General features: G+C 42.0%; 2 protein-coding genes and 1 long non-coding RNA gene across 4 annotated transcripts in view; 2 read left to right on the top strand and 1 right to left on the bottom strand.

The window, feature by feature from the left end:
- Positions 1-18,021, bottom strand: part of LOC146765994 (uncharacterized) — a 35,348-nt gene that overhangs the window by 1,948 nt on the left and 15,379 nt on the right. The window contains exon 3 of the long non-coding RNA XR_014958639.1: positions 31-17,888. This is a non-coding gene — a long non-coding RNA (uncharacterized LOC146765994). The remainder of the gene's footprint in view (positions 1-30; positions 17,889-18,021) is intronic.
- YWHAH (tyrosine 3-monooxygenase/tryptophan 5-monooxygenase activation protein eta) lies at positions 656-7,804 on the top strand. Its single transcript, XM_021549952.3, has 2 exons — positions 656-982; positions 6,380-7,804. The coding sequence occupies exons 1-2, from the start codon at positions 896-898 to the stop codon at positions 7,034-7,036; spliced, it is 744 nt and encodes a 247-aa protein (XP_021405627.1). The 5' UTR covers positions 656-895; the 3' UTR covers positions 7,037-7,804.
- SLC5A1 (solute carrier family 5 member 1) overlaps positions 10,046-18,021 on the top strand; it is a 49,989-nt gene continuing 42,013 nt past the window's right edge. Inside the window, exons 1-2 of one of the 2 annotated variants that reach the window (XM_085592994.1) lie at positions 10,048-10,184; positions 17,234-17,307. The gene's annotated coding sequence lies outside the window, so the exon portion shown is untranslated. Of the gene's footprint in view, positions 10,185-17,233; positions 17,308-18,021 lie in introns of both variants that reach the window. The other variant, XM_085592992.1, reaches the window with a different exon arrangement.

Here is an 18,021-nt window from a genome sequence, read left to right as displayed (position 1 = left end):
AGCAGTTTGTTGTTTGTGCCAGGTTCTTACCTTGAGATAATTTTTATGTAAGAATGGTAGTCTATCAATCCGCGAAAGCGGAGCTTGACTATTACACATTAAAATACGTAGTAAAATTGAATTTAGCTGCATCTCTTAGGTAAGGTAGTAGAATTGGTCCGTGGTACCACCCCCACAAGTCGGGCTGTTTCGAGGCAGCCGGGATGCGAGATACACTTATTTCCCCGAGAGAGGCACAGCCGTGCCACCACTGCAGGCTGCGGCCGCACAAAGCAGCCGCGGGCAGGGCAGGGTCGCACACGTGAACGCGGAGCGTGGTCACCCCGACCCGTGGTCAGCCAGCCGTGTGCCGCCCGTGTCCCTGCCGCGGCCAGGCAGGCGGGCGAGGCGGTGTCGGTGTCCAAGCCCGTGCCGTGCCGAGCCGAGCCGTGCCCCGTCCCGCAGTGCCCGCGCCCCCCGCCCACCTCCACCTTTGCAGCAGGAAAATGCAGCACTCCCAGCGCGCAGGCGCGGCCCGCGGCCGGCGCCCCGCCATGGCTATTTATAGCAAGTGACGTCACCTAGAAATAGAGCGCGGGGGAGCGGCGCCCCCTCCCCTCCCCTGCAGCACCGCGGCTCCGCCCCCTCGTTGCCTTCCCGGCGCGCAGGCGCGGGCGGCGGCAGCAGCGCCAGGCTCCGAGCCGCACACGCCGCGGTCGGTCCGGGAGCGCGGCCGGCGGGCGAGGGAGCGGCGGCCAGCACAGCTCAGCCCGGCACAGCCCAGCTCGGCCCGGCACAGCCCAGCGGGCGGCTCCGCTTACAGTTCCTGCTCCCGCCACCCGTGCGCGCCCAGCCGCACATCCCCGCCCGCCTTCCGCTCTCCCTGCCCAGCCCGGCAGCCACCACGGAAGCGGCCATGGGGGACCGAGAGCAGCTGCTGCAGAGAGCCCGCCTGGCCGAGCAGGCGGAGAGATACGATGACATGGCCTCGGCCATGAAGTCGGTGAGTGGGGCCGGTAGCGTGGCGGCCGTGGGGCGTACTCGGGGAGGAGTGTGTAGGGGAGTAGCGGCGGGGGAGGGAGGGAAAGGAAGTGCGGGCTGCTCCGAGGCGGGGTTGGTCCGGGCAGGATGCGAGCCGCCGGGTCCCACCCGTGGCGGTGAAGAAAGGAGGGCGGGAGCAGGAGCCAGACCATCCCGCCGGGACACCTCGCCGCCGTGTGGGGCGGTGCCCAGTACTACCTGCCTTCGGCAGAGAGGAGACAAAGAGTAGCCGGTCCAAACCGGACCTAGCACCCCCTCTCAAAACCTGTTTCCTTCCCCCTCCCCGTTCCCCCCATTCCCCGTGGAGGCTGTCTCGCAGCCCTCCCGCTCCCCGGCTGTCCCTGCCCCGGGGGTGTGGCTGTCCCCACGCCCTCCTCTCCGTCTCCCACCGCGCCAATCGGGCTCGCGGTGCGGCCATTTGAACGCCGCCCGCCTCTGCTGGCGGCGGGAGCGCCGCGCTTTCTCCGCCGCACGTGGGCCCGTCCTCGCCCACCCCCACGCGGGGGCTCCACCTTGGGGCGCGTCTCCCCTCTGGGCACCCGCCAGCGTCTGGGGCGCTGGTCCTGCGGGATGGGCACTGCGGCGGGGGCTGTCAGGGCACACAGCAGGAGGAGCCCCTTCCTCTTCTAGACGTTTCTTTTGCCTCGCCGTGAAAGACGCGAATAGCGGCCTCACTGACATCGGTGACTCAAAGGTAGTAGCTGCGTCCAGGTGTGAAAGCTACCCCTTGTTCCAGGAGCATTTCCCGAGCTTTAACGTTGCCTTTTTGCCACTTATTTGTAGGGTAACAGTTTCTCAGTGCATTCCGTACCCTGTTGAATAATGAAATGTGTTTAAACAATGTTACATTTGCAACTCTACTCCTTTCAGAACCAAGCAACGAAAATTATTTGTACTGATCTGATTGTACTGGTGCATAATAAAATTGTAGAATGATCAAACCTGTTACGTCTAGTTCCTTTTTTGAAAACAAAGCATTTACACCATCTGAGTGTTATGGGTAATGTTAGTGCCACTGGATGCTTAGCAGTGTCTTTCCATATCAGATTACAGTTGGTTTGTTCTTGCTGATCTGTCCTCTGTGAACACCAAAGGCCCCAAGAGGAACTGTTTCTCTCGAGAGTTCTGCTGTTTAAAGGCACAAGATGATTTTTATTTTGAAAAGGAGCTTCAAATGGAGTCCACATTTTTATTGTAAGAATGTCGCCTCCCTTAAAGGAGGGCAGCAAAAAGACACTAATTTTGCTGCTTTTGTTCACTTTTGCTATTATGTTATAATAAATACTACAACCAGTCCAGTTCTAAAACAGTGATACTTCTGAGTATCTCAATACCACAGACACAAGATGTTTAAATAAGGTGTATTTACAATTCTATCCCTAGAGTTCTTGATACAAACAATGTAATAGTAACAGCTCTTCTTTCAGTTGGTAATTTTAAAAGATGAAATAGAGAACTCACTAAAATGTACTGCTCAAGAAGACAATTTCTAGCTGTTGCTAGTAGAAAGCTTTATGTATCTCCAAGAACTGCAGACTTACAGTGCATGTATGGTCTCTGGGCACATGTGAAACCATGAGAACACAGCTGCTTTGCTTTAGGAAATGTGTAAATAAAGTACTTGCAACTAGTGTGTATGTCCAGTTGTCTTCAAACTGTTCTAATTGCTATGCAAATTTTGCTTTACCTGGAGCTGTGGTATTCTCATCTGAAATGCCACTTCTGCTTGCAAATAAGTTGTGTGATCATGTAATTGGGAGCTCAAGGACAGTTTGTAAGTAAGTGGAGTCTTGAAACTTACAGATACATTTAAAATACAAAAAGCAGTCTGAGTTTAGAAGCAACAGTTCCCTTACTTAGAGCTGTTCATACACTGTTGCATGTCTGTGATGTAGCATCTGTTATTTGGCTTTCACAGATGTTCACTCCAACACAGCAATTTCCAGAATGCTCTTCAGTGTTGAGGTTGATTTTGTAGGTCTGAGCATAATCTGTGGAATGCTCTGAGGGCTGGCTGTCCTCACACTTCATACTTCTGTTTCAGTGACTGCAAATAGCAGAGAGATAATTCAGAGAGTTTTTAATTCATATAGGTTAATATTGAAGTAATTGTGCAATCCAGAGAATTTAGACTTCCTCCAAAAGGAAGGAAATCAGTACTCTCAGAAATCTATTCTCCAGGGTATCTTGATTTGAAAAGTTTATTTTTTTTTTCCAAAATCTCTGCTTGTAACACATCTGATACTTTTTAAAGGTGCTATATGAAAGTAGTGTGCTTTCAGTGTCAATTGAAATGTGAGCAATTAATTTCAGTTTTAGATATTACTACCCTTTACAATACAGAATTTAGCTAACAGCATGGTAGTTCAGAAACATAAAAATAACAAATGCTTGTTTTTGTGAAAGTGCATTTGCCTGATTTTTGACTCTGCCACTGGAGAGTGACAAGGCTGCTGTTTCATCTGTCAGCGTAAAGCTGGAAAAACATTTATTTTTTATTCCCATCAGTTGTTCTATAATGAAAAAAGCTAGACCAAGTAGCACTTGTAGCTTAAAAAGGAATTTACTGCTCAATATGAATTTTTGTTGTTGTAAACTTTTTTTTTTCATGGAAGAATTCCAGTATTTTTGATTGTAATGTGTAAACAAGAGAGGAAAAAGAAATAATTGCTATTACAAGTAATTGTGTACATTAATTTGTAACTATTAAAATAATTTTAACAGCAAATAGAGTCAAATTTAAATGGCATTCTTCCATGGTATTCCCATTGCATTAAGTGCTGCTCCAGGATTCCGGCTGTTTCAAATAAAGCTCACACGGTAGGTACAGAATTGCTTCTCAGCACACTGGAGAAAGATGCTTTGGGTGTAACTGTGAAAGGCTCTCAGATGATGCAACAAATGTTTCAGCATTCTGAGATTACAGCATTGAGTACCCTTTGGTTTAGATAATTCCAGAAACCATGAAGAATTGTAGCTGTGTAAGCCCTTGGGTTTTTGGACAGTATTAATCCTAAGAGGTAGTGCTTAGGACCTCTATTGATTTATGTTGCTTTTCCAATATAGCTACATAGTGGTAAAAAATAATTTACTTTTTAAAATTGGTAACGTGAGTAGTGTGAGATACAGAATTTTAAAATTAGTCACGTGAGAAATACTACACTGTGAAATAAATTTGAGTATTGAACTAAAGGTTTTGAAATAAAATTAGCTTGAGGTTCTAGTTTGTTATGTAGGCTTTATCTGCCTGTATATATAAATGGACTTAAAAAGTGTGGGATATTCTATATTTTTAGTACCTATCCCTGAGTGTCTGGTTTGGGGTTAATGAAGTGTTGTTTGTGTAGGAGAGGGGAATGAGTTGTCTTTAATGTAAGCAGTGCTCTTCCCTGCTGGGAGATGACTTCCTCATGGCCTTCTCTGGGTACCTGTAGCTACAGAACTTCCAGTTCTTGGTGTAGAGCTCTGAAACCACGTGATACAAGAAACTAATCTGATTTAAATTCATTTGTTTGGTTTGTATTTGTCTCACAATGATGGACTGCATAACTTTGTATCAGGCAAGTTTTATTAATTTAAGCTGATTCTATACTGGCTCAGGTACAATCATTTTTGCATTTTGGTTCAGAACTGGCTGTAGCTGAGTGATGTGCTCCGGGTGACAAAGCCATATAATCACAGGCCACTGACCTGGGTCAGCTCATGGATGTGCTCTCCATTGTGGAACATTCACTTTGGGCTGTTTTCTGTGTGGAAGGAGCTCAGCTTGGTGTGTGGCCTTTGTGGGATCACACACAGAAGTAATTGCTGAGCTGATGGAGTACTGCCACACTCATTAGCATGTGGAGCTAGGAATTCCAGGGTTATAGTCCTTTTGTATGCTCCCATTTTGGTCACTAAACAGTGAAAGAACTGTTAATATCTTTTACTAGAGAAGATTCAGGTAGGTTGTGGTGGAGATTGTTGAGGAAAATATTGATTGGGAGCTATGATGAAGATTCTGAAGATATCATTAGAGTTTATTCCTGTGGATTTCATCCTCTATAGGCTGCCTCTAAATCTATTAGGACAAGCAGAGCCGTGTCATTTGGGAGTTCAGGTTCCTGAACTGTGGAAAAGTCATTTTGGAGATAAAACTAATTGACTTAATACATTTTAAAAACAAAACCTAAATTTGAAAGTAAGTTCTCTCTTACTGTAAGAGTTATTTAATGTATTTTTTTTTTTGATCTGGAAATAAGCACATTTGTTAGAAGGTTCACTGCCTACACCAGCAGTCTCAGAATAGTGTAAATATTTATGACTTGATTGTTTGTAGTATGTAAGTATTTGGCTGTGAACACTCTGGTACCTGTAAAGCAGTGTAAATATGCACATTTTAAAAAATAAATAATTAATGATTTTAACAGTGTCTGAGCAAGGACAAGTTTATTTTCACACTGAAGTACATATCCTTAGAATTCTAGCAACTACTTTTAAAGCAATATGCTTAAGGTAGAGGAGTTACATTTTTCATCCTAATTCCTTTGCGTTAAATTTCATGCATATAAATTTTAAAAAGTAGAACAATTTCAAGTGTCCATGAGTCTGATAGCCTGAATTAAAACATCAAGTGAAATAGGCCTAAACATACAGTATTAGAAGTATTATCCTTCTATCAGCTTTTTGAAGTAGCAGTTTGAAGTTGATCATGGCTTTGTTCTTGATATGCTGTCCTATATCTGTGCAGTTTCTTTCATGGCCTATCCCTGGAATTTGTCTGCAGCCACTTAGCAGAAATCAGGGTAAATTTGTGTTACACTGTATAATCACTCACTGCGTGTCTGAAAAATAATGAAACACTAATTCCATTTGTGCTGTGCAGAGCTTCATGACTGCAGTGCCTCCATCTCTGCTGTCAAATGGAAGCAAGCAGCAGGAGACAGAAATGGGAGAATTTCATCAGCTTCCAGTGTCACTGCTGCGCTCCAGATTCAAAAAACTGGTGTTCTAGGTACATTTAAATTCATCACTAAGTGTGTAGTCTGTATAATTGCAGCAGACTTCCTGAAAAACCTGAGACTTCCTCTGTGATTGCGTCTCCATTACACGTTTGACTCAGTTTTATTCAGTGAATGTTCTTTGCAATGGCTTCTAAATACCCCTTCTATTACTTCAAAACTGTGGGGATTTCTCTCTTAAGTCCTGACTGCAGAACAGTTTGAACTTTCAATGTTACAAAGTTACTCCTGTCTAGAAGGAATTTTGCGTTCTAGAAGAAATTTTGAATCTTGCACTTTGTGATGGAAGTATTGAAGGAAGTTTGTACGCTCTTGTCTAAGGCAAACCCTTTAAATTTGCTCTTTTTCTGTATTTTCAGGTGACTGAGCTGAATGAGCCCCTCTCAAACGAGGATAGAAACCTGCTGTCTGTAGCCTACAAGAATGTAGTCGGAGCTAGACGGTCCTCCTGGCGCGTCATCAGCAGCATAGAGCAGAAGACCATGGCAGATGGGAATGAGAAGAAGCTGGAGAAGGTTAAAGCCTATAGGGAGAAGATAGAAAAGGAGCTCGAGACAGTCTGCAATGATGTTTTGGCTCTCCTAGATAAATACTTGATCAAGAACTGCAATGACTTCCAGTATGAGAGCAAGGTCTTTTACCTGAAAATGAAGGGGGATTACTACCGCTATTTGGCAGAAGTTGCTGCTGGAGAGAAGAAGAACAGTGTCGTGGAAGCCTCAGAAGCTGCCTATAAAGAGGCTTTTGAAATCAGCAAAGAGCACATGCAGCCCACTCACCCCATTAGGCTTGGGCTGGCACTCAATTTCTCAGTGTTCTACTATGAAATCCAGAATGCCCCTGAGCAGGCCTGCCTTTTAGCCAAACAAGCCTTTGATGATGCCATAGCAGAGCTGGACACACTAAATGAGGATTCCTACAAGGACTCCACTCTCATCATGCAGTTACTTCGAGATAACCTCACTCTCTGGACGAGTGATCAGCAGGATGAAGAAGCAGGAGAGGGCAATAATTAATAAGCTTTCCTCTAATCCCTCTTTCATCCACTTGGCCATCCCCATCATCACCAATATTTCCTTGCCACAGTCACACTAAATATCTAGTGCTAAGCATATCTGTATTGTACAGCTGTTCAGATCTGCTGTCCACTTTATCAAGAAGCAGTTTCAGATGGGTCTTCATGGGCATTGATGGATTGATTGGTTTATTGGCCCTATTTATCTTAGTCGCACTTGAGCAGTGCAGAAGGAGGCATTTTTAGTTTGCCTGTTGATTGGAAAATACGGGAAAGAATAATGGAAAGTGATTGAGGATAACTAGATTCCAGTTAAAGTTTTCCATTTGAAATGAGCTGACAGTTCTGTTAAGCAGTACATTTTGTGCATGCCAAGTAAATTAGCCACCCCAAATTTTTTTTCAGTCAAAGAAAACAGCTAAGCTGATGTGAAATGACAGCTCTGTTCATCAGTTTACAATAAACTGTTTGAAATGTGAGGTTTCAGTAGCAATTTGGTTTTTTTGCCTCTAACTTATGTGCACAGTTTCTTTAAATGCAGTGCATCTACCTAAGAGTTTTGATACTTGTAACCTTTTGCAGTTGTTTTGAAGAATCATGAATTTATTTTTTGTAAATTCTTTGGCTGTTTAGTTGTCTGTGTATTCTGACAACTCTATGTCAATATTTGCCCATGTTAAGATGGATGACTGGGAAGCCAGACTTCTAAATTAAATGTTTTGGAATTAAGTGAATAAAATAAAATGCTGCTTCAGGGATGTTATCTCTACATGAGCTGTCCTGTCTTTTGTTCAGAGCAGAGGTAGAGTTATCTAACACGTCACTGATGGGTTAAAACATTTTTAATCAAAAGTTTAATGAGAGGTTGACGCGTGGTAAACAACACAAAAACACAACATAGTGTGCTGAAAGAAGAAAAACCCAAACCCTAAAAGCACCTGCAGTGGGGGTCACCTCTATTAAAGTGGAGTTTCCCAAGGTGGTATATTTGGTTGTTTGCTCAGTACAAGAGCTGCTGAACAGCTGTAAAGCACATAACTTACCATATATATCAATGCAGAGACTTGTGTTTGCTTCTGTCCACTGCAACCTCTAAGCTCTTTCTCTGAAGCGCTGATCACCAAATCAGCTTTACATTTGAGTACCCCAGTAACTATTTCATATTTACGTGCTTCAAACAGAAGCAATTCTTACTGCTGAAGACTGCTTTTCTCTATTTAGCTCACATAAACCTAGTCCACAAACTTAACACTGTTTTTGTTTTCTCCCAACAGTTAGAGTACATGCACGTTTATTGGTGCTGTAGACACTTCTGTCATGGTATGTCCCAGAAGCAGGAGAAGTTAGCTGTATCCAGACTGCCACTGGCACCTGAGCTAGCTCAAAGGTCATGTAAGTTTTCATTTATCAGAACTGGTAGTTTTTAATTATAGAAATATATATTGCTAGTCAGAATTACCCACAACGACTGCTCGTACTTTTTAAAAGCAGTGCACTAGTTCTTTTTAAGTATCCAGAGTTTTTGAGTTATTAATGGTAGGTTTGTGTGCATTTATGTATTCTGTCATCTTAGAGATAATTCTAGCTTTATTGTATCAGTAAAATTTGCAACAATTGAAAGAGTAACACAACATCTGAAAAAGGTGAAAGTATAGGTACACACCTTCCTACTGCCCCCATGGAACCGAGGTAAAACTTGGCTATAAGATTGCCTTTTTACATAGAAACACTCGGGGTGGTTAATAAAATATTGTCAGTTGATTATTTCCCTGTTGATAGAAGTACCTGTCTGTTACCTTTTTTATTGATATTTTTTCTTAATTCAAAAGCCAAGGGGTCCTTTCTCATTTTAGTTACTGTCTTGTGCAGACCCTTTATCACAAAACCATGAGCATTATGTAGTTTGCAAGTGGGTCAGCAGGTCTGGCATCTCTGGACTGGCAGCTGAAGGTTGGCTGTTGCCCTGGTGCATAGGATCCCAGGTGGAGAGCAAAGCAATTCTGCAGAATGATGCTGTGAAGCAGTGAATTGGAGTCCCAGCAGGAAAGCAGATACTTCTCCCATGTTTTCCAGCTGTCAATGAATGAGCCAATGACATGCAGAGCATGTTTTTGTGGTTGTGTTTTGGTAGGAGTTAAGAGAGTTTTCTATGGAGCAAGAAAACAAATGCTCCAGTGGAATCCATATCCTTGCTTACACTTCAGCAGCTTTTTAATTTCCTGGGCCCTGGGATTGCTAAATGCTGTTTTGTAATCCTTACATTGATCTGGAGGAAACCAAAGCTGATGAATAGCACGTGTTTATTTCAATATTTTTCAGTAGACCACAGGATTCAGGTATTTTGGAACTGGTATTTCTCATAGGTGACTCTCAAGTCATGTCTTATGCCTATCTCTAAAATAAATAAAATCCTAGGCTATGCCAAATTTATTGTTTGAAAACACCAGAAGTATTCACCAAAGGTGCTTAGTTGAAGTTCACAACATTGTTTGAAGCAGGGGTAATTCCGATGGAAAGACTCAAAATTGAGTGACTTTCCCCCTGTCCCCAGGAGGGACTTCTTTATGTGTCCTTGAAGGCATAAAAGGTTCTTTGCTGCTCTTGACATGGTGAGGGTTTCATTAGTGTCCATCTGAGCATCACTCTTGCCCAGAACCACAGTTTTCATGCCTTTCACAGGAAATCTTTGTTGAGAGATTCAGTCATTCTGAGGGTGTTGGTATAATATTAACAAGGCCTATGTATATCCTTGATTTTTTAGCAACTTGACAGCTGCTAACAGTAAAGCAGCATTTTCTGAGATGTTAAAGGAACTTGAAAACTATGGCATAGTCAGCCCTTAAATTAATTGTGTGGTCTTTATAGGGAGAGAGATACTTTCAGTCCATGTCCTAATCTGCTCAAATGTGTTCAAGTTTCACAGAAATGGTTGTGGTCATCTCTCAGAGTACAAAAACACCCACACCCTATTGAACCACTGGAACAAAATGTGCCCATGCTATGGGACACTAAACCATGTACTGAGAGGCTGTTCTTCAATATGAGCAGTAGCACTGAGAATGTGAAGGTTCTAGGGAAGCAGAAACCTTAAGAAGAGAGATGAGATTGGAGGCCCATGGATAACACAGATCAGGACCACAGTTCCTCTGGTAAGTAGCCATTCACTCCATTACAACTTGGGTCTCACTATGGGTTTGGAAATAGATTTTCCACATTGCCTTTCCCTTGCCTGTAACTCCAGGCTGTGGATTTCCATCCTTTATACTCACACCTGTGATCTACATCTCTAAGCTGGATGGACTGACTTCCAGAGCTCAATCTATTTCCAAAGGAGCATGAGGGTGTTCCCTAACCTACTCTCAGGGCCTCTTCCAGCAACTGCAATAGGCTGCTTTATAATAATCTAGAAAAAAATTACATGAGTACACCTTACACTGAGGAAAATGAAAAGCCTGGCTGTATTTTAAGTCATGTAAGAGAATGACTTAGTGACAATGGAAGTTAGAAGGGTGAAGGCTGATGTTGTTATACATTATAAAGCATTTTTTTGTCAGCGTGGGACCAACTGGAAGTCTTTCAATAAACCAATTTGAGTTTAAGGACAGAGAGAAAACAGGAAAATTATTCCAGTGCTTTGTATCCTTGTTTTTTTGAAATTCTATCCACACCGCATATTTGAATTAATTTAACATAATTGATGAGGAAAAATTGGCTAAACCACTTCAACAACACAAGAAACCTATTTGAATAGATCTTAGGTTCATTGAAGCAGCTCCTTGAAATCAGTAGCAGATTTTGAAGAATGTGAAGTTGATTATCTACATAATTGACAGAGGATGTTTAGATTTTGTTCTGAACAAGCCTACAGTACTTGAAGTTCCATAGATGCAGATGGTTCAGTGTCTGAGCCTTAATGATTTCTGAGATAAACAAAGATATTTTCTGAACACTGAGGTCAGGCCAGGTAAATTTTGACTTGACGTTAGAAATTGAACCATCTGTTAGAAGTAACATTGTTTATTATGACTTTCCTATATGCCAATTGTGATTTAATATTGAATAACTAGAAATGTTGTAATACACTTAAATATATATATATATATATATGCTTCAAATATACACATTTTTCTAAATCTTCAGTGTTACTTGTCTTATATGTTAGGCTAAATGATTTTAACTAATGCTTATGAACCAGTTTGGTCTGTTTCAACTCAAACATTATAGCCAGATGAATTATTTTCATTCAGTTGGGTTTTTGTAAACCCCATAGTGCACCAAGGCAAAGCACTGTGAATACTTCAGCAGTTAATATATATATTTTCTTATGGAGGGAATCATTAAGAAATCACTTATGTACTGTAATGTACTCAAATTAGTATGAGCTATTTTCACATAATTCGATAATCTGATTCCACTTGAGGACTCAATCTAATGGTAGTTGAACTCTTCCATCTCTGAAGAATTAAGTGGTTTAACAATACATCTAAGAGAAGAAATATATCAAAATATATTGTCTATATGACTTTCAGTGATGTTTTGCCAATTATAAATATTAAACATAATAATTATTTATAAATTATAAAAAACATATGTTATTAGAAAGATAAGCCTATTATGTTTTCAGTAATTGTATATAAAGATTGTGGCATTTAGAGAACTGCGTCCTTGTTTGAACATGTGAGGAATGTCCTTTATTCAGGGATTTCTCCAGCAGAGGCTACTGAAAGAGCAGGGATGGCAGGGAAGCATTGATTCCTTTCCCAAGCACCAAAGGCACACTTTGGAAGGAAGCAGGATTGCAGGGGGCTGGCAGAGCAGCATCTTCCTACCAGGCTTTGTGACTTTTGTTGTGCCCTTCCAGCACAAAAGAACATCTGACTCTTGCAGAGGGCAGAGAAGGAGATGGACGGCAGTGATTATCTGCTTTCCCTGCTGGGTAAAATGGATCTTGTTCTCTCTCTGCAAGGAGAAACTTGTGCTTGTCCATGTTTTCTTTGTTTTGACTCTCAAAAAAAGGCCAAATCCGGGTGGTTATTTGTGAAGTACAGCCCAGGCACTGCAATGACACACCTGCCCAGGGCGTGGGGCCTTAGAGCAGCACCCAGAGGGATGCACGGTGTCACCATCTGTAGTGGCTTCCTGTCTCCATGGCAGCAGAGCCACCTGGAGCAATCATCTCTGTTCCTGTCCCTGCATCCCAGATCCAGAGCAGGGAGCAGGAGGCTGGGCCTGCCTTTGGCAGGAAACGGCCCAGCTCTCTCCAAGGGTTTGCTGACTGGCTGTCCAAGGGGTCAGTGAGATTCCAGCATGTCCTCAAAGGGCAGAGACCTCTCTGCTCTCTCGTGCCACCCCAAGCTTTTTAAGGACTGCCATTTGCCTCTCCTGAAAAAAGTCCTATTAAGCCCCTCTGGGCTCTAAGATGGTGTGGAAGGATTGGGAAGTTCAGACTTTTTCTGCCATTGGTATCATCAGAGCCCAGCATTGCTGAGATGATCGTGCTGTGGCACCACTGCTGAGTCATTCTCTGGGTTTCCACAGCTGACACTTCCTCACTTTGAGACTGGCAATGAGCCTAGGCTAAAAGGGGACAGAATTAACTTATTTTTAGGTTAGTGAAGCTGAGCTTATTATCCCATTGTTAGCTGTGTTTAAAACAATTGCTTTAAATTTTTACTAAACACATTATGTGTGTATGTATGTTGTTAATTCTGCCATAAAGATTATGGATTAGGAACTGATTAAGAACCACTAAAGTACCAGATCTCTGGGTAAGATATAATGAATTATTCATCCTGTTATCCTAGCACAATCACAATAATGTCTTGGTGCTAATTAGCAGGTGGATGGGCTGACACAAAGTAAGGAATACCCAGGAGATATGTTATTCAACCTATATTCTGATTCCTTGTGATAAATATATTTTCTGCCTTTACAATTTATTTCTTACTCAATAGAAACAAGTCTTATTTTTCTCCCTGTTATTTCAACTTGTGTTTTTTAAAATCAATTACTTTTTTAGGGCTAACTAGCCTGAGACCTGAAGCTTTTAAGCGTTTCTGGGACAGCTGCTGCAAAGTTTTACTGTTATTTCTCACTATAATACTTTGTCCATACTGGTGAGCTGCATGTTACCAATTCTTCTATTATGTGTGATTTTATTGACTTGTATCAGTCAGAGCAGAATTTGTCTTATTCTTAATTAACCTAGAACTTGTATGTGCACTTGTAAAGCATGGCACTTACTGTGGGAACGAATTAGATATTTGTGCATATTAATCTTTGTTATTTAGGGCAACACAGTTTATAGCAGATTTGTTTTTGCTTGGCCATTAGTTATTCTAGATTTTCCTCTTTCTCCCTTTTAAGTAAATTCTCAGCATTTTGTTTTACTTAATGTTGTCATATATCATTGTTCACCAACGAGATTTATCAGAAGTCAAACAAAAGGACATTTTGAATTTTGCCACATTTCATAAAAATTCCTAGTTTTTGAAATAAGACTGCAGCCTGGAGCATAGCTTAATGCAGCTGTTTCAGTCTCACACCTCAGCCTGAAAAAACCCCATCTCACAACCAAAACAGTCCTCACCACCTATTTCCCACTTATTTTCTTCTCTAGCAGATACTTTCCTTAATTCTGTGCTGACCCTGCTGAGCTTTCCTCCCACTCCCATGCAGAAATAATTCTGATAACTTCATGAAGATGTAACTGGTTTGTGAGACCTGTTGATTGCATGGGAATGCCCAGCTTAGCCTGATTTTTGTGTGAGTTGTGCAGCTGACTGCTCCATGAATATCTTTTGATTTAGGGAGGAAGTGTATGAGGACAGAAGAATAACTTGGAGGAACCACTGCTGGCCTTCTTTGTGTCTGTCTCTGGTGTTTGTGTTTCTGCTCATCAACAGCGTGAGATATTTATTCTCCCTTTCCTCTCCTCCTCCTCCCCTTTTCCTGTTTCTCTCCCTCAGCCACCACATCCTTCCTAGTGCTGCTTATCTCTGAGAATTTTTCTTCCCTCTCTCAGTTCTCACTCTGCTGTGTGTGATTAAGCACCTGGAACATTTCCAGCCTGATGACTGCAGGGTTTTGCAATGAAACCCCTTGGAGATTTACTGAGTGGGCTGCTCTGAAGGAGTTGGACTTTATGAGCCCTAATGCCTGCCTCTGTAGAGATTTGGAAAGTGCTTGGAATATTAAATGCATAAACAATCTGCATGAGGTCTTGAGGTACAAAAATGTTTCCTTGTGACAAACTGTACAAAGTCCTTTGTATAGGAATGTGCTCTTTTCCTTTGTGCTGAACTGTACAGAGAGCTGTGCTGGTGGGCACTGCTGCCAGGGACTCTGTGGGATACTCTGAGACAAATATCCCATCTACAGCCATGCTTAAATGAGGTTTCTAAGCTTCACATTATTTGAAGTTTGAGTCTGAATAGACCAGCTGATGTTCATCTGCAACTGTAAAAAACAAGTCACTTTTAGCAGATATCACAGCTGCAACCCTGCATTGCTGAGCTGCAGTGTTACAATCACAATCCCTACATCTGATTCAACATTAACTCCATCTGAAAAGAGTGGTGGAGGGCAATAATTGTGCTGAATAAACTGTACTAAGGTTTTGCTGTAGAGAGACGAAGTGAAGATGCCTTGCTGGATGCTGGATGCTCTGTGATAGACCTGAAAGCTTTCTCAGGAACATTGCCCTAAGCTTTTAGCCTGCAGGCTGTCCTCAGAAGCAGAGCTTTTTGTTACTTTATCTTGCATTCAAGGCTGTATACACTGTGTATCAATAATGCTGGTCTTTTATTGCCAAGAAGCTTTTTCCCAGGGGTTTATAGCCATTTAACATAAAGCTGGCAGTAACATTGTCTGCTGGCTGAGACTGGCCAGAGCTAAAACAGGATTGAATGTAGAAAGGGTATTTGTACTCAGTAAATTCAAATATCTGGGAGTTTAACAGAATTGGAAGAAGATCTAGACAATTAAAAAGAAGGGACACTCTTTTATCTTGATGAGGGTCTGAAGGAGCTTTCAGTAAAAGGAAAACACATTTTCATTTGTCAGCTGACCATGTTCTTATTATTGTGGCTTCAACTATGAAGAGCAGAAGGGAGAGGGCAAAGGAATCTTCTCCTCAAGCCCTGTAGAGGTGTGGCAGCAACACCTCGTTTTTGGCATTGCTGTGAAAGAGCCCTGGGTAATCAGTCAGAATGGAAATATATTAGAAAATGTATCTATATATTCTATGTAGTGTCTTTTCCCTCAGTGTCTCTCTGGAGATTTCTGACACTTTCTTCTGGATTGTCAGAAGTCCCTCAAGTAAATCAGTGTTTGAACCATGCTTAAACTTCCTGTGACCATGCATGCTTTGATTCAGAATCTCTGACCTAAATAACGTATTAGAGATTAGAGAATTAAGATTTTTTAAAAAAAAATTGTAGTTCAAATTACTTAAAATTTCTTCTTTTTTGTCTTCTGTCTGTCCTTCAGTCTATCCATCCATTCCTTTTCCTTGCATCTGTTGTTGTTACAAAGTTCGTATTTTTACCTCAATTATCTTTTATCCTGCTCTTCCCTGAGCCCTCTTTTGTCCTTTCTGACCTATCTTCCCACTTAAAGCACTTTCTTCCTGGCCTCATGGAGCATTGCCATGGTGACCAGATGACATCACTGCCCTGGAAGGGTTGCCTAGGAAACCATATGATGTCATTGCACTGGAGGCAGTTGCCATGGTTACTGAGTTGGCTGAGGTAACTGGGAAAAAGGGTTTGTCATCTGATGGGTGCCAGGAAATGTTCCCATAAACTGGAATAAAGAAGAGACTTTTATTTATATTTTTATATTCGAGGGAGGGCTGCCTGTGACTCAAAGAGTCCATTGCTTTATGTCCTGTAACTTCTCTGGCTGGGCTGTTTCCATTGGTCTCTGGGATCTGACCCACCTGTTTCTACTGTTGGATGTTACTGTGAACATCAAACCATACTAAAATGGAGAAAAGCTGTGTTGTCCTGTGGTTCTGCATAAGATGGGACTGCAGTTTCTATTGCTCTTTGTTTTTTCCTCTTTGGTTCCCTTGGTTTCTCAGATAAATAGCCCAGCCCAGTATTTATCCCAGCAGACATCAGAGGTGCTGTAACAGTGAATGTCACAGCCTGAGCTTGCTGCATCTGCACCAGGCTCTGTGCGTGCCTTTAATTTGTTTTCCACTTCTTTCCTACCTTTCCCAATTTCTATTTCATCATTGCTGACATGTACCTGTCTTATTTCAATAATTCCAGCAGTTCCCAGAAACATCTTATGGGAAAGGTGAAGCAGAGGTTAAATAAAAAGTAGGAGGCAGCTATTAGAGATGAGAAAGGTGCTGAAGAACAAGTTTAGTGAGTGTGTGTGATTCATGTAAGGATGTGGGGATGTAAACAGTGGTTAGCACTGTTTGTGATGTGCAGAGCTCTACCTCCGTCAGCATTTGTGTATGTACATAAACATACATGCAGTTGCTCTGTGGATAAGTAAATAACTTTTTATGAAAATAGCTTTTCCAAGCTTTCTGCAATTTGTCTAGGGCATATTAGTCAAGTCATGCATGTGTGAGTGTGATTCACATGTCAAATAAAGTCTGTGCTCTCAGTAGCCCTGCAGATGCTCTGGAGCTCACTAGAAACTAATTACAAACTTCCCACTGAAGTTCAGGGAATGAGCCATTCTTTGGCCCCACTGTGTGCAGTCATCTTCAGGCTGAAAATCAAAATCCTTACAGTTCCTGTGGAGCTGCAAACAGGAATGCAGTCAAAGAAGCAGCCATGGAGTGTGCTGATGTCAGGCCAGGTAACTGAGGAATTTAGGGGCACCTGAACTATTGACTGAAATCCAGGGCTCCTGAAATGTTGGGAGGATGCTGGAATGGGGGCAGCAGCTCAGCTCTGGCAGAACTAGGAGGAAAATCCAGAAGAGGGAATGTAATCCATTGGGCAGGGAACAGAATTTCCACTTAGGTATGGGGAGAAGAAAGAGGATAGAGTTTGGGGGTTTTTGATGTTTGTTTATTTTGGGTACCCCTCCTTATGCTTTAAAAGTACTGTTTGATTGACTGTTTATTTGTTCAGCATACTGAACAAAACAGTCTCAGTCTTTGTGCCAGGATAACTGTAAAAGAAAGTTGTGCTTCATATCTGAAATAATTTAATGTCATTTTGATCAGATGTCAAGGAACAAATCAGCTCACAGAGGGGGAAAGCAGCAGCCAGTCAGTGCTCAGGTCTTCCCAACAACCAGGTGAGACATGAATAGTCACTTGCTTGTGCTTCAGATCTGTGTGTAAAGCCAAATTCTGTTTTGAAAACAGTGTTTAGTCAATTGACATGCTATGGTGGGGTTTGCTGCTCTGTTCATGGTGAGCCAAGGGACTTGCATCATGTAAAGTATGTCAGGAATCCTGGCCTTTCCTGGGCTTTAATGGGCTGGAACAGCATTGCAGGTGCTAGTCTGGGATGTTGCTGAATCTGTAATTAGAGGGATATTTGACCCTACTGTTAATGGCCACTTGTGTTACTTTTTCTGTTAACTGAGCTTCAGAATGACCCCTGAACTTGAGTTTGTTTTATTTCAACACTGTACCTGGCAACTTGAAGTTATTGTATTTAAGTACATTTTAAACATTTATGTTTGGATGACATTTACTGGTAAAATATGAGAAAGCAAGCAAGGAACTAGACTGTGTTTGTTTAACTGTCAGGGAGGTGTAGGGAAAGGTTGGTAGAGCTTATGGGGTTTTGGTAAATTTTACCTGAAATCCATATTTTTATGATTCATACTCCAGCTTTTTCTGTCTCTGGACTTCCACCGATGTCAGGTTTCTGTAAATATTTAAATAATAAAAATTTAAAAAATTAAAATAATACTTAACTAATGTATGCTGTGCTATAGCAATACTGGAGGTCTCAAGTGGTACAGAATTACAGATTCCTTTAGTGTGAAGCACTTGGGGTT

The sequence above is a fragment of the Lonchura striata genome, chromosome 15 (genome assembly GCF_050655825.1).
Source record: "Lonchura striata isolate lonStrDom1 chromosome 15, ASM5065582v1, whole genome shotgun sequence".
In the NCBI taxonomy this organism is placed as follows: Eukaryota; Metazoa; Chordata; class Aves; order Passeriformes; family Estrildidae; genus Lonchura; species Lonchura striata.
Note: the sequence above shows the minus strand (reverse complement) of the source record. Positions and strands in the feature narration are given on the sequence as shown.

What these genes read in the sequence shown, in the direction of transcription:
- YWHAH (XM_021549952.3), top strand. Translation starts at nt 896, where the DNA reads ATGGGGGACCGAGAGCAGCTGCTGCAGAGAGCCCGCCTGGCCGAGCAG. An exon ending in TGGCCTCGGCCATGAAGTCG is followed by an intron (nt 983 to 6,379) that starts GTGAGTGGGGCC and finishes CTGTATTTTCAG; the next exon opens with GTGACTGAGCTGAATGAGCC.